Below are 17,211 nucleotides of genomic sequence, written 5' to 3' on the forward strand. Positions count from 1 at the left end.
GAGTAATAAACTGTGTTCAATAGGTACAGAAAATAAAAAATTTGTCCTTAAGTTTAAACCCAAACCAATAATGAAGATTGTAAAGATTTGAATGACCTAATACAAGTATGTCAAATTGAGGTGAAACCTTTTACTACAATTTGTTTTTCATCTGTTGATTTGATGAACAGAAAAGAATCTGGAGAGATTTTGCTACTTACATATTTTCTAAACAACTTTCAATCAATTGAACGTGCTGTGAAGTCTATAACCGAAGTATCTAAGCTAGTTTATGGTTTCAAAAAAAGGCATAACTTTATTCTGACTAAAAAAAGTAAAAAAGAAAATCACAAAAATGTTAACAAAACCAATTATTTTATCCCAAGCAAATGATAAATTGATTGATAATTAAAAAATTCTAAGGGTAATAAGTTCTCTCATATTCGTTTTGTTTTTATTTGATCAATGCCATAAACTCTGTCAAGTCTATACTTGTTTTACCAAGCATTGATCTGAGAGTTATTCTCTTTTAGCGCCTCTATCAGACCCATATTTTACGGGTGATATCATAAAATATTTAAGCTTTCATATTTATTTTAATTGTTTTTAATATATTTTAGCCAATTATTGCAACTTGCTATATTCAACTGTGAAGTATATATGTTTGCACAACTATTCCTAATTTTGTCAATTTTTAAAATTTTTAAGCCCAAATCAGTTTTACATTTTTTTAAAATATTTTTTATAAAAATGTGTATAGTCTCACATAAAAATACTTCCGCACCCATACCAGACTTGCTGCAAAATGTTAGAAGATATTTTAACAATTTTAGAAGTTGTTTGACACACGAGTTCTACTATATCTAGTACTTTGGAAGAGTTTTTGCAATAATGTGTAGTTTTTTTTGTTGAGCAATATTTTATGAAATATTATATGATCCTTTGAAACATGATTTTTGTGTTGGAGGAAAACCTAGTCTGGCTAAAAAGCCACCTTTCTCAAACCAAGCTTTTTTGGCACGAAAAACATTAACACTATTACTCGTTTCCGGGGTATATGGGTTTAAGATGTTCTGATAATTTTGCTTCATACTTCCATTATCAAACTCTTTATCACATTAACAGCTCTGTAACTTATAAATAATGGCCGACACATAAACTTTTTTTTTGTTGTTGACATTTTTAACAAAATGTAACAAAGAATAAAATTATTTTAAAAAAATACACTTTAATTAATGAAAACTAAACATTGCTTTTGTTTGATATTAAACTACTCATATCTTTCTACCTACTATTATTTAAAAATATAAAAAATTAAAATTGCCCAAAACACATTGCATGGATCCCTGAGGAGTTCACGGACCACAAGTTAAGAAACCCTGAGAACCATTGTAGTTAAAGTGCATTTCAAAAAATTGCTGTCATCGGTTATTAGTTTAAACATTAAAGATACTTCTATACAATATCTGGTCTTCAAAATAAGCGATAAGATAGTTTAGATTGATAGATTGTTTAAAAGAAAACACCAAAAATCTTAGTGCGGACTTCAAACTCTTAAGATTTATTTAAAATATAGTATTCCTATTAGCTTCAGATATGATATATTATCAAGATTTTATGTATACAATTTAATATATACTTAATTATATAACATAAAACCTTAATAGAATTTATCAGAACTGGCCAGGAAGGTTAGGAGATTCCCCTTCGCCCTCTGACATGCCTGAAGGTCCTGGGCCTCACTATAAATCAAGATGCACAAGTAAAACAAAAAAATAATAATAATTAATAATTACTATCTATAGTTTATATGCAATATATATATATATATGCAAGTTATTTCCACGATTAAAATATAAAATGTTTAATACAATATACAATATGCTAAAAAAAGTTATACTATCGACTTTTTCATTGACTTGTCAAAAGCCTTTGATACTGTTGATCATAAAATTCTCTTGTACAAACTAGATACATATGGAGTAGTATATAGCAAAATAAATGGCTGCAAAGTTACCTTAAAAATAGAAAACAAGGAATATCTTATGATTCAACGTGTACAAAGTTAGAAACAATAAGCTGCGGAGTTTCTTAAGGATCTATTCTTGGACCCTTACTATTTCTGGTTTATGTAAATGATATTTATCTATCTTCAAACATGCTTAATTTTGTTCTTTTTGCTGATAACACTAATCTTTTTTATACCTATTCCAATATAAAAACAATTTTCTTTACAGTAAATCGTGAACTTGAAAACCTAAATGACTGGTTTAAATCAAACAAACTCTCTTTGAATATCAGTAAAACTAAGTACATTTTATTTCATCATCAATCTAAATCCGATGACTTGCCTCTGCAACTTCCTCAACTAATAATAAATAATAATATAGTAAACAGAGTTTCATCACTTAAATAAAAAAAATTAAAAATAAAAATTAATAACGACAGGAGCAAGTAGAAGACAGAAGTCTTGTCACCAAGCCCCTATAGTAAGCGTAAAATATTTTTCACAAAGTTCTCATTATATAAATTTACAAATACTCGTTATATAAAACAAGTTAAGACATAATTACAACAGTAATACGACAAATTGCAAAAATTAAATAAATACATACAGTAAGAAATATTACAAGATTTTTTTTTTTTTCATTTAAAAATACAAAAATATGTTTGAGTCTGTTAATTCAAGTAAATACTGTTTAACTATATTTTTAAAAGTAATATGATTTTTCCAATTGAGATGTTCATCAAATACTATTCCTAAAATTTTAAATTTTATTAATAAAACTTGTACAACAAGATCGTTGTAAATGTTTATAAATGACGAAATAAATGTTTCTAATCTAATATACAAAGACATCGTAAAGCAGCCTTATATTATTATTTATCAGTGGTAGGGTAAATTATCTTGAGTAAGAGACTAAGAAATGGCATTAAAAGCCATTAACACAAAATTAAAAAATTTTTAATTTTGTGTTAATGGCTATGTTTTTTTAAACAAAATACAAATCGTATTCGGTTACCATGCGGCAAACTTGTGTTTTAAAGAAAAATATAAACCTGATTGCTGCATGCAGCGTCCATATTTATGTTTAGGTTCCTTAAGAATGGAACATTGCGTTGCTTGTGCAATTTTAAACACAATATATGCACACCTGTTTCAAAATAATTACAAACGGATGACTTGGAACTTCTAGTTGCAATAAAGATGATAGAAACCACTTCAAATCGCTTCATTGCAGTCCGTGAAAATTCCCTGATATCCTTATAAAAGCTGAATCATTTGCAAGATTTGCAAACAATATCATATTTGAAGCTAATAAAGATATCGAAGAAACATTTGAAGTTGAGCTCCCACAAAAATAGCTTGACAAAGAAAGCAGATGCCTGGTGAAAATACGAGTGATGAAAGCAGGTAAGAATTTCAGGACCCAGTAAGGCAGTTTAAGTGAATCAGAGAAATGCAACTCCGAAAAAGACTGCAATAGATGTTTAAGTTGCGTTCTTCGTTTTCTCCTTTGCTACAATTTACATTGTTATGAATATTCAAATATGTATGTTGCATACAAAATAGTATTATATCTCTCTTGCACACAAGTCAAGTGTGAGCGAGCTTTTCCGAAGTTGAAGGTTGTGAAAAACCGCCTTCGTTTTTTGTTGTTTTCAATGAATGTTGAGAATGACATAAATATTAATTACAATGAGGTCGTCCACAGTTTGGCTAAATCATCAAAACTTCTTACGGATTACTTACAGTAGTATAATACTGCAAATAACTTGTATTTTTTCTAATCTTGAATAACTTATTGGGAAAATCTATTTTAGGAAACTATGTGATTAAGAATTTAAATTATTTTTTGCTACCATAAGGGCTTCAACTATTTCTTTCCCAACACACCCCCCTCCCGACTCTCAGTGCCAGCCCGACCCTGAGATTTATAATGTATATTATAATTGCAGTATATTAAGGAGTCCTAACTTAAGCTTTAACTTCGAGACCTCTTAAATCTCAAGTTCCTGAATGCTATTTTTAAATGAGGACTTCGCTTGGTGCTGAATTTTTTTTAACTGTTGCAAAAACATTTAGATAATAGAACATTCCTCAAGGAAATAAATGAAAAAGAGTTACTAATAGCATATAATTTTTATAAGTCTATAAACATGTATATAAAATATGTTTTTTAAGAAGTTTATAGATTTTAAATTATTTTTTTTACTGTAGTTATTAATGTGCTCCCAGAAGTCCTTACAGTCTTATCAAAGAGAACCGCGGAAGAGCATTTAACTAGGAGTTCACGCCACCTCAAAGTGGGTCAGAATGCCCATTTTTGTGCCAAAATTATTTTTTTATTAAATATTATTAAATTTAATATAAATAACATACTTAGAGCTTCTAAACATATTTGTGACTAAATGATTTTATTAATTTTTTTTTCTTTATAATTATAAATACAGCAAAAAAAATAAAAGAATGCATTTTTTCACATCTTATCAACTCAATTCAAACACAATCCACAAAATAAACATTAAAAAATTACATTTTACTGTTTTTAATAAGTACACAATCTTATGAAAAAAATACTTTCATGTTTTATCAACTCATTCAAACACAATTTACAACTATAAGGCAACCATCTATTTCTGCATATATTTAAATGAAGTATTTACAAATTTACAATGTTATCTCCTGATAATAATAACTCCAAAACCTCAACAGGAAAGTCTTTCTTTTTTGAAGTGCAGGTTTGCCTCAAAGATGCTATGACAGGATCCGATGAGCATAGAAATCTTTTCAAAATGTCCTCATTTGCCATACATCTTGAAGCTTTTCGAGCATGACGTTCACGAAACCGTTTGAAAAATTTGTTTGTTGCCTCCTGTGCTTCTTCACTCATCATTCCAATTGGCAGTGAGATTCTATTAATGATGGCTGGGCCGTGGATCAGCAGTTTATGGAGGCTTTGTGGCATGTAGTACCATGGTACAGTTTCACAAACAACTTTGCAGTTTCTGTACACATCATGGTAAACTTTTCAGTATTTATTTCATAGCCACTTGAAAAAATAATGTGCAATTTTAAAATTAGTTTCTTATTGACACCTGTTGTATTTGCAAAAGAAATGGCATCAGTAAATGCTCGTCGAGAAGTGTTGCCATCATTAGATATACCAGATCCTCCAGACTTTGGTTGATCAACAACAAGGCCCATCTGTTGAAGAAAAGCTTGTTGGATATGAGACTTTGTTTCAGCAACTTATGCTTTGTCTTCTGCTGTTCTTGCTTGCCACTTTTTGATAGGCAACTTGTAATCAATATGCAGAAAACATTCAAAACGCAAAGGGCGACAATACAGAGTTGATGATGGTTTTAGGTTTTGCCACAAAGTTGTCTTTTTTCCACCAGCAAATGAGCTCAAATCAAGTGGTACTATGCAAGTTTAAAACAATGACTCTTCTATTTGTATATTACGGATACCATCTTTAGACATTGTTTGCTTATAGACACTTTCTCTTGTTGAGCCATCAAATCCTGCCTTGTGTCTTAAAGTAGCAAATATGGTTGTATCACCAGCAACTGTTTCATAACTTCATTCTGTATTTGACATAGTCTTTGTGCAGTGTAGTCGACCAAGTTCTGCATTGAGATTTTAGCAAAAAAATCATCTATCTCTATTCCAGTTGGATAGCAAGATAATTTTGCTGCCTTTATTATGTGATATGAAGGATAAAGTTCACAGTTTTTTCTCAAAGCACCATTTCGATGTAGTTGATATCCATCTTTGGTCATATTTGTATCTAAAAGTAAAGCTAGAGCCTCATTGCCAAAGAGTTGTTGAGATATTTTGTTACTAATGTCAAAAATTCTTTTTACTGCATGTACCTCATCAAGTTTATTTTCTTTTTTAAGAGAAACTTTTGCTGCAAAAAGTAGTTCATTCTATGAATGCCCATGTTGTAGAGAGTTGGTACGCCTGTACTTTGTTCGAAGTGAACAGTCATTAAAATTCTTAATTGAAGGCCTGCCACGTGTATCTTGTTTCACAGGAATATCAGTAAAAACATCAATCTCTGTCTGTAGCCACTCTTTATGCTTTTTTTCGAAACAAATACGGTTACCTTTTAAGTCCTGCCATCTCTTTCTTATATGAATTAGCAATGTTTCCAGCTTAGGGTTAAGGTTTACTAGATTCATACCATTGATAACATCCTTTAAAACACCATGGTCAGAGATTTTTAATTTATTTTCTAGCATGTAGGTATATATATCAATGTATTTCATTTTAACCTATAAATTCTAAAATACATTCATTAGAAATCATTTAAATGACAGTATATTTATGCCTAAAAGTTTAAAGATGATGTGTTTTATTTTTAATTAAAAAGCCAAGTGATTAATTGAAAATTAAGTAATTAAAAAAACTCGTGATTTGTTTGTCGCGGGCAAAATTTTAGTTATAACCTGCTATCTAAAAGTTAATTTGTGGGCAAGGTGGTACTTTGTTGAAGCTAAAACTAACTTTAAGTTATAATATATATACTTAGTAAAGATTTTAATGCATTTTTAGACTGGAGGATATTGGAGGTTTTTTTAATTAAATAAAGTAAGCAAAATTTACACTAAAAAACCCTGTAAAAACACATCGTCTTAAAAATTAAATAAAATTTCTTACTTACAAGCAAAAAATTTGCAGGGAAGTTATTTTGTTTCAAAAAGTATCAATCTATCAATATATAAAAAAATTATAGCGCAAATAATTTTAATTAAAAAATAGATAACAGTTTCTGTGTAGCAACACATATATTTTATTATTTTTATTTTAATACTTACAAATCTGGCAAAAAAAATTAACTTCAACAGACCATATAAAATTTAATATAAAAGCTAGTGACTAAAAAATATCTTTTTTTTAAAGCTTGATAAGTATGGAAAACAACTATTACCATTAAACCTACGTTGAACAAAAAAAAATTTTTTAATTTTGGCACACCTTGACCCACTGTGCACCTTCCTTAACAATGTGTTTATTGGGCTAGAGCTGGCAGCGAACTTAGAACCTCTTTCCCAGTGAAAAAGCGCACATGGGATACGCGTGGATTTTTTCCATATGTAACCCATGTGGGGATTATTATTTTGTCCCATGTGGGTTTCATATGGTAAATCCCACATGGATTCCATATGGTAAATCCCACATGGGATACGCGTGGGTTTTTACCATATGTAACCCATATGGGGATTATTATTTTGTCCCATGTGGGTTTCATATGGTAAATCCCACATGGGTTTTATGTGGTAAATCCTACATGGAATATAGGTGGAAAATACTACATGTTATAGATCTTAAACGCCACATATTTTAATCCAAATGGTATAAAAGTAGTCAATACTAGACAAATGAAAGTCCGAATGATAATTTTTAAAATTCTTTTAATTTAAAAATTACTTAAATAGTAATTTAAAATTAATCATCGAAGCTTTCAGAGAGGCTTAACTTTATCTGGTATTAGCTACTTTATCCCATTTGGCATTCAAAATGTGTAGCATTTTTGATCTTTTACATGTGATGTTTTCCACCTATAACCTATGTGGGATTTACCTTAAACTATTATGACAAAATTTTATAAAATTAAAAAACGTGTTGCAAAATGAATTTATTTTAAAATAAATGCTATTAATCAATACATCCAAAATGAATATTAAAAATATTATTTTTTCTTTTGCGATTTACACGCCGTTTTTTGTCGATTGAATTAATTAAAACGCTTCGGCTTGCATAATACCAAGGTTTTTAGTATCTTCTAACTTTCTTCAAACATTTTCTAAAAAAAAAAAATATAAATACAAATATATATAAATATATATATAAATATAAAAATAGAGAGAGAGAGAGAGAGAGAGAGAGAGAGAGAGAGAGAGAGAGAGAGAAAGAGAGAGAGAGAGAGAGAGAGCAATTTTAATAAGGAACCTTATTAGTCGAGCAATTTTAATTATTAGCCAGGTTGAAGTCATTAATGACTACAATATTTCACAAATAATTATTTCCTAATTTATTACTTACAATGACTAACGTATCATGGGTAATTGAACACATATTATGCGTAATGAGCTTGAACCCACGAGGAGAATCCTGAAAAAAAGTGATCAATTAGGACAAGTAGTTAAATAAAAAAACAAAAACAAAAATGTAAAAACCTACTTTTTCAATGATGTAGACGTTGGGTGCAATAGCCACTGGGTGCAAAAGTATCTTTACTTTTTCGTCACACACACGGCCTTCTATAATAACAGGCCTTGACATCGCGCAAAATGCCGTAAAAACTGAAGGCCGATTAAACTTTCACTTTTACTTATATTGATATATTTTTATATTAGGTAGGATGTAATGGCAGTCTATGTTTTCTAATAATAATCTCTAGTAAAGACGGAAATATAAAGAGAAAACCAAAAAATTGTTAAAAGATAATCATATTTTTCGTATTTCAAATTTCATTAAGAATATTTATGTAATATTAAATAGTATCAATAACAAGCAGAACCATATCAAAGTATATATCTATATATTAGAAAGATAACTGTATTTTTAATTTTTTTTGCTAAAAATGGTAACAATAAAAATCACCATCAATAAAAAACACCAACAAAAGTTGATTCAAGCAAAAAAAAAGTTTTATCAATATATCTCAACAGAGTAAATATTTACAAATCCAAACATATTGAGAGACATATAGGCTAATGAGAAAATAAAAAACATTACAAGTAAATAGCATAATAAATTACAAAACTAATTTTCACATAAATTATGATAGCTTTAGTGTTTTGGGAGTGGTAATTAGTGAGTAATTCTTAAGCAGAATATTAGAATATACTCTGCATTGTTTTTTTGTGATTTTAAATTTATATTTAGCAGCAATGAACTGAAACTGAGTAATACAAAATGTTCTGCATAAAGGGTCAGTAGCACCTTGAAAAAAAAAGCAAAATATTGACCATTAGAAAAGAGTATCAGAAGGAATTTCAAGTCCGCCTCTGTTTAGGCTATACAGATAACTTCCATATTTATAACAATAATTTGTAGAATTATCATAAATTTTTATTTCGCTTTTTTGCACATAGCCAACTATGTAAACTATAGCCACTAATGTAGATTTATTAACTGAGCTTTCAAGATCATGTATATTATCCAGAAGTTCTTTTTCATCAGTAGAAATATCTCTAAAACATATGTCACAAGTATGACCATCAATATTATCAACAGGAATGTCAAGTTGTAATATCAATTTAGTATGTTGAATAATAATTTTTTCAATTACAGATTTAGCGTTTATAAAGTAAGTACCTCCAGATCCCTGTCGAAGCTTAGGAAAAGCTTTTTCAAGTGGATCTGTTGAAAACCAACCTAATATGACATACTTTGCTCCATTACTCAACAAAGTTTCTATGAGATCAATAAAGCCATAACATGAATGCGCTATTGCATTGCTAGTATCTAGCGTAAGCTTTTTTACACGCTTACCTGTAGGTTTCATAAAACTTGACAGTTCAGCAATATCTCGTAGCAGTTGTAACTGTTGATCACCAACTGAGTGGATTTCTCCGCATAATTCATATCTAAACCGAATGCCAGCACCAGGTGCTTTGACATTAACAACATTCGAAAAAAAATTAATTTTTCAATAAATACAGCAGTACCTTCAAATGCTTTATTTTCAATCTCTGGATGCGTTCCTAATGCAGCTACTGTTTCTTCGCAAAAAACAGACAAACAAAACTTTACAGATTATCTCTCTATTGGTTTTGAATAAATTGATTTAGCTGTAAGTTTAGAGAGTTTAAAAAGACTATTGCACTCAGTTTTATATAAAGTTTCTAAATCACTCCACTTAGCCAAAGCCAGTTCTTTATTGTTCAAAAACTGAAGTTCGCCAGTCTTTTTTGTCAACCAATTTTTTCATATAGATTTTAAGAGATGCACATAATCATACAATAAATATATACCTGATATTGATAACCATGGGTTACTATCAACTGTTTTAAACATTCCAAAAAATCTTTGATTTACACGGTTACCTTCAGTAATTATTACCAGTATCTTACTACTTTCAATATTATTTATCGTATCAACAATTTGTTGACATTGAGCAAACTGAAATTCAGAGGAAAGACTTGAAACAGGTTGAGCTCTACATATATATTCTGGACCTCCAAAAAGACATTTAATCATAAATGATATAATTGTTTTAGCTAACTTTTCAGGGTAGTTTACTGCTTGACCAAACAAAGCACCTCTTTGGTAAAGTAATGAAGCTTTGACATAGACCTAATCAATTAGTAGTATGGAAGTTCTTTTCAATGGATTTAAATTCATAAAAATACTATTTATGAAACTTCATTGAGCTTATTTTTGATTATTGGTCCTCCATTGAGCTTATTTTTGAAGTCAATTGTGTTAAAATCCATATACTTGGTAACTTGTAGTCAATACACAAACAATCATTTAAACTTCGTCGCATAGCAAAATACTCATATGCTCTACATATAATATCTGAAGTATATATAACTTCACCAACATTAACTTTTCTCATAGCATTAAGGTGTTCGAATAGAATATTTGACTGAAGCGAACTTTCTTTATTTTTTAAAAATCTAACTGCTTCAAATAAAGCTGATTGTGTTTTTATTAACTTTAATTTGTTTACAGCTAAAGATAAAATATTACAAGTTGTGCCATTATGGTTAGCTACAAATGAATAATCATTGAAAATTACTAAATTAAATAATGGAACAACAAGTTTGTACATTTTTGATTGTATGTGTAAACTTTTTTATTAAGCTGGAAAACAATAACATCATTATTATCACTTAACAAAGATTAAATATCGTCAAATATAAGTTCATCCTCTTTTAGAAAATCATTTAAATTATCTGGTAAAATGCTTCGAAAACCGCTTGAAGTTACAGTTTTTCTAACTTTACTTGCTGGTGTGGCTAAACAACTAGGCAGAATATTTTTAAAAACAGATGGTGGGTTTAAAGGTCGTTGCTTCCCATATTTGCTTTCAAAAGGTGCTTCATTTGGCCAATGCAGTTGACATACTGTTGTATAGTCTGTAACAATAAAACCAGTTCTTGGGATAGCTTCACTACATCTTTTTCTCTCCTCTAGATTTTTCGGGAATTTATAAATTGATATTTTTGTTGTAGTTGAGTATTGATATTTTTGTTGTAGTTGCAATTGATATTGTAGTTGTAGTTGTATAAATTGATATTTTTGTTGTAGTTGAAATAGTTCGACTTGCAAAGAGATACACAGCATTTTAAAGGAATTTTTAAGGCATTTTAATTATTAAAAAAAGTTATCGTTAGTTTGACAATATTATTACCTTACAATGTTATTGCCTTGAACCTTACAATGTTATCGTCTTGAAGTTGCACTATCTAATTTATAAACCAATCAAATTTTAAAGATTTATTAAAAAGGCGTGAACACAAACTTTAGTCTAATGTTAAAAGATAAAAATGTAAACACAGTATTAGGAATTGGCCTTCGGTTTACCAACTTTGTTGCGCGATGTCAAGGCCTGTTATTATAGAAGGCCGCGGTCACACATAATATAATATTCTGAAACTAATAAACAAACATCTAAATTTCTATAAGTAAATTTATTCTTTGATCATTACCTTCATATCCTATCATATTTTCATATCATAATCTATTATGGTATTATTTATATAACATATCACAACAATATTATTAAATTTGTGATGTTCAAATATCATATGAACATTCTCTAACATGTTCATATGATATTTGAATATAGTTCTTGAGTATATTATCTGCAAACAATTGACTGATGCAAGTTCAAATGTTGTCAAAAACCAAGCATGCATGCATGGGACATTGCAGTGTCCCACAAAGAAATGCTGGTTTGAAAGTCAAATTTTCTTTATTAAAAAAAATATTAAAATAGGGGGTAGATAGGGAGGTTTCTGTAACTTTTTTTACAAAACTTTTAACTTTATATATAATAAGGTTCATAAAACTTAAGGGACTTACGAAGTACATTAAGGAACAAAAACAGGATATTTACATAAACTTTTCAATTTTTAATCTGGAGTACCAATGTGTAATAGGGAAAAAAGTCTCTAGGTCCAGTATTCAAAGTAATATGATCTAAAGTAATATATAAATTTAAAAAAATGCTTTAAAATGCATGCAGTTATACATATAACTCCTGATAGTTAACTATAAGTATAACTAGTTATACATAAAATTTATTATATAAACTTATTTTTTAAGGTTATGCTTGAACAAATTAGTACCAATAAATTCAAATTCAAGATTTAGTTCAAGTTCAAGTTCTTATTTGCTCATTGTTTTTTCACTATTTTATATTTATTTGTTCAAATTTGCTAACTAGTACTAATTCTTACTACCGTAAGAATATTTATCATTGTTGAACGTGAGTTTATTAGTAACTTAATTTTACTTTCCACATATTTTGACAACACCCATTATATTTTAAATGATGACAGCTTTACTTTTCTATTGATGTTAAATTTATTTTGTTTCAATAACTCAGATTGAATTTTAACTGAATTATCGTAAGCTTTGTAAGGGTTTGTTGTATATCAAATGGTGTTGTAAATAAAGTGAAAATATTATATATATATATATATATATATATAAATATATATATATATATATATATATATATATATATATATATATATATATATATATATATATATATATATATATATATATATATATATATATATATATATATAGTATTTAGGCTATGGGATCATCCATAAATAATGCCAGTAGATAGAGGGGCAGTGTGAGTTTAACAATAATTGACAATTGGGAGGGGATGTTGAGACCAAAATAATGTCAATTAAAAAATGGAATTAAAAAAAAAAGTAAAATATTTTATTTAAAAAAAAAGTAAAACAATTTGTGCTAGCTATGAGCAGGTTTTAGAGGTATTTACACCAACAATGTGGTCTAAAAACTTCTTGCTTTTGTTGCTTAAAACTGTAGAGGATCATAGGAAAAACAATTTAAATTCAGAAATTAGCTTGCTTATCTGAAAGAACAATTTATGTTTTTTTTTTTTACTTTTAGTACTGTTGAGAATAAATGTATAATTGAACTAGAAAAAAACTGATGGTATATGCATTTTTTATATTATATTAACAATTCATATATACCATCATAATATGATAACAAAAACTGACATCATTTTTAATGGGAGATGGCAAAAAAATTGACTGAGTTTGATAAATTGTTGTTTAATAAACCGGGTCATCATCTGACATCATTATGCATAGATGACCCTATGGTTTAGGTAAAATAAGTGATCAATTTGCCATATTTCTCTTTAGAAAGTGTAAGAAAAAAGCATTGTTATGCTGAGAACCTACCTATTGAGCAAGCTTTGACCACCTATTTTATAAATTTGAGAGACAGAAGTGGAAGTGCGAATCACAAAAGAACTAATAACAATGCTCTAAATTGATTTTAACTTTGTAGACTAACATTAATATAGTATTTAGAAATAATAAATGAAGTTTACATGATTTTTATAATTTCTATTTATTTCCATTAATTATCAGTTGTCAGTCTCTATTTTATAAAATGAATTAAAAAACTATTTATTTATAGTAAAATAATAATACATAAATACTAGTTTCCTAATGCTATTATCATCACAATGTTAATGGTATTCGTTTCAAAGTGAAATTTTGTATCAATTTTATTGTTTTAATGTTATATATATATATATATATATATATATATATATATATATATATATATATATATATATATATATATATATATTATTTTTACTTTATTTACAACACCGTTTGATATTCAACAAACCCCTACAAAGCTTACAATAATTCAGTTAAAATTCAATCTGAGTTATTGAAACATAATAAATTTAACATCAATAGAAAAGTAAAGCTGTCATCATTTAAAATATAAAGGATGTTGTCAAAATATGTTGAAAATAAAATTAAGTTACTAATAAAATCACGTTCAACAATGATAAACATTCTTACTGTAGTAAAAAATAGTACTAACTGATAAATTTGAACAAATAAATATAAAATTAACAAAAAAAAAAAGAATAAATAAGAACTTTAACTTGAACTTTAACTAAATCTTGAATTTGAATTAATTGGTACTAATTTGTTCACGCATAACCTTAAAAGATAAGTTTTTATAACAAATTATATGTATAACTAGTTATATCAGGAGTTATATGTATAACTATATGCATTTTAAAGCATATTATTTTATTTAAACATTACATTAGATCATATTACTTTGAAAACTAGACCCTGAGGCTTTATTCTCAATAACACTGTGGTACTCCAGATTAAAAATTGAAAATTTTCTGTAAATATCCTGTTTTTGTTCCTCAATGTAGTAAGTCCCTTAAGTCTTAGGGACCTTATTATATCTAAAGTTAAAAGTTTTGGAGCATAAAAAAAGTTACAGAAACCCATCTCCATCCTATTTTTTTCTTTTTTTAATAAAGAAAATTGGCATTTCTTTGTGGGACACTGCAGTGTCCCATGCATGCAAGATTGGTTTTTGACAACGTTTCAACTTGCATCAGTTGTTTGCAAATAATTTACTCAAGATCTATATTCAAATAACTATTATATTATCCTAATAATAAGTCTACTTGCACAAATCTTAATCTTATTTCTATAAAGATAAACATTATTTGTGGTACTTACATACTTGCTTGCCGTTCTCTATATTAATATAAAATATCTTCACACAATATAAACGTAACGCAATGCAATGTCGATTTAAAACTTTTTTTTTTAGTTTTTTTAAAAATTTTTTTTTTTTAGTTTCTAGCTTTCAAATTAATTCCCATGCAAATCCCACAGGAAACCCACGTGGGATTTCCCATGTGTGTAAATACCATATGGTTCCCACATGTAACCCATGTGGGATTACCCACATGGGTTTAAGGTGACAAATTTCCATACGGATACCACATGGGAAAAACCGTCCCACGTAAATCCCATCAATCCCACACGGAACCCACGCGTAACCCATGTGGGACGCGGTTTTATTTTTCACTGGGTTGTACTGCAAAACGAAGAGATTTGAAGTTCTGATTTGAGCCAGAACTCTAACTAGCTCAAATCTGAGTCAGGACTCTAACCACAGTGGCGCGGCTGCACACTTTGTAAAAGTTCTAGCTATCTAACCCCTTTTTGCATAACTTTTTTATATTGAACTAAACTAATGATTCTAAAAGCATTCTATAGCCTAACAACAACAACAACAACAACAACAACAACAACAACAACAATAACAACAACAAAAACTATTTTAAGGTAAATAAATTGCAAAATATTTATTTGTATCATATATGATACATCATGCAGTAGTGGAACATTATAAAGAAATTGTAGACTACTGTTTGTTGTTAAACAGAGTGTTTATTTTGGAATATGAGCTTGATAGCTATATAGAATTCATTATAAATAGAAAATTTAATGATGGAAAGCTTTAAAACAGTTCCGGTCCTTATTAATACACAGCACAGTTTCACACTTTTCACAAGTGTCAGCAATTGATGGATGACCAGCTTTTCGTTTTAGTGACACCTTGTGCATAAACAACTAATCTACTACCGCCAATTTGAATCTGACAAGTTGAGTTAATAGATTACGCTTCCGCCACAGAATCCAGGCATTGATTACGGACATATCAAACAAGTGGAAAAAGATCCAATGATACCACTTTTTCGGCCAAATCTTGTTCCTGTAATAGCCAAGTAGGGAATCGAGCAAGTCAACTCCGCCCATGTGCTTGCTGTAGATAGTGACAAATCCCGGATATTGATATGGCACATATCTTTTCTTGAAAATCTTTTAATCTCGGTTAAAAGTTCACTTCAATTAAAATTGGGCAGCAAGGTTACAACTTTGTTATCAAACCAGGAAACTACCGATACATCAACTCCAACATGTTCGGTAAATGTTCCGCGACCCCTTTGCTTCAATTCCTTATCTAACAAGGCTGGGCAATTTCCAACACGGTTCCTACGTGTAGTTCCAACCATTTAAATTCCCCTCTTGAACATATAAACATTCAAACCAATACTGTTGAACCAATTGTTAACATACAATTTATGATTGACGTCATCTGGATTCGGGCAAGACGCATTACAACGTTGCTACTTACCCCAAGGTCTGGTTCATTCTCAAGCCAAATGTTGTCACCTCCTCCACAGAGAACTTCAAAACTATAGCTGAAGCCAGAGACACCACTCAGAAAAAAAACTTTAAACCCCCATTTGTGCGGTTTTTTAGGGTTGTATTGTTTGATTGAATGTTTCCTTTTGAACGGAACAATCTGTTCTTCAACCGCCAAACTTTCTTCAATTGGAATACTGTTCATTTATTTTGTTTATAAGAGGACGGATCTTGAAAAGTATATCATCTTTGTCAGCAGCGCTATTGTCAGCAAAATAAATGTTGTTCAATTTTTCAAAGCGGTTGACGGGCATTATATTAGCTACATCAGAAATTCCAATGGAAGACGACCAATAATCTCTTGTGCTAGGGAGTTTGACAATGGACATGCACAAAACGCATGCAACAAAACTAATAATGTCTTCCTCTTATACAGCAACTGGTTTTTCAGGATTGGTTCGCATGGAATACAACGTTGTCTGATATGCAATCTCTTGAAAAAGTTCTTTTGGAAAAAGACGATAAAACTATGACAGTTCTGAACCAAGACAATCCAATAACTTGTCCATTTTTTGTTCGTAGTTAGCTTTAAAACTATGGTCTTCTTGTTTATTTTGAAGGTTTTCAGCTTTCCACAATGGCTGAGAGTTCTTTGCAGGCTTTTTCCCATTTGTATTAGCCTTATTGGTAGGTGGCACCACTGTTGCACAGTGTTTTAGACCAGCGCTACAATTTGTTCTTCTCAAGATTGAAAGAGGCTGAGTGTTACTACTGTCATCACTTTCATCACTACTATCAACACCTTACTGGAAGAAGAAATTGGCAAAAATAATTCACAATCAGTTATATCTTCCTCATCGAATCTCCATCTGAGGAGTGGAGATCTTGGTTGTCATCAACAAATTTGATCAAGACAGGCGCCTGCACCCTGTGAATACCAGAAGGATTTCTCCCATAGAAAGAAGTTGGATTGATTGCTGAAGATTAGAAGAAACAATA

The 17,211-nt window shown here is 29.4% G+C and overlaps 2 protein-coding genes across 3 annotated transcripts in view; one reads left to right on the forward strand and one right to left on the reverse strand.

The window, feature by feature from the left end:
- LOC101237689 (adhesion G-protein coupled receptor G4) overlaps positions 1 to 17,211 on the forward strand; it is a 100,199-nt gene that overhangs the window by 20,322 nt on the left and 62,666 nt on the right. The window lies entirely within an intron of this gene.
- LOC136075255 (uncharacterized) lies at positions 7,614 to 9,631 on the reverse strand. The gene is made up of 2 exons (XM_065787812.1): positions 8,036 to 9,631; positions 7,614 to 7,796 (listed from the first exon to the last, which is right to left on the reverse strand). The coding sequence occupies exon 1, from the start codon at positions 9,501 to 9,503 to the stop codon at positions 8,967 to 8,969; it is 537 nt and encodes a 178-aa protein (XP_065643884.1). The 5' UTR covers positions 9,504 to 9,631; the 3' UTR covers positions 7,614 to 7,796; positions 8,036 to 8,966.

The sequence above is a fragment of the Hydra vulgaris genome, chromosome 01 (genome assembly GCF_038396675.1).
Source record: "Hydra vulgaris chromosome 01, alternate assembly HydraT2T_AEP".
Taxonomy (NCBI): Eukaryota; Metazoa; Cnidaria; class Hydrozoa; order Anthoathecata; family Hydridae; genus Hydra; species Hydra vulgaris.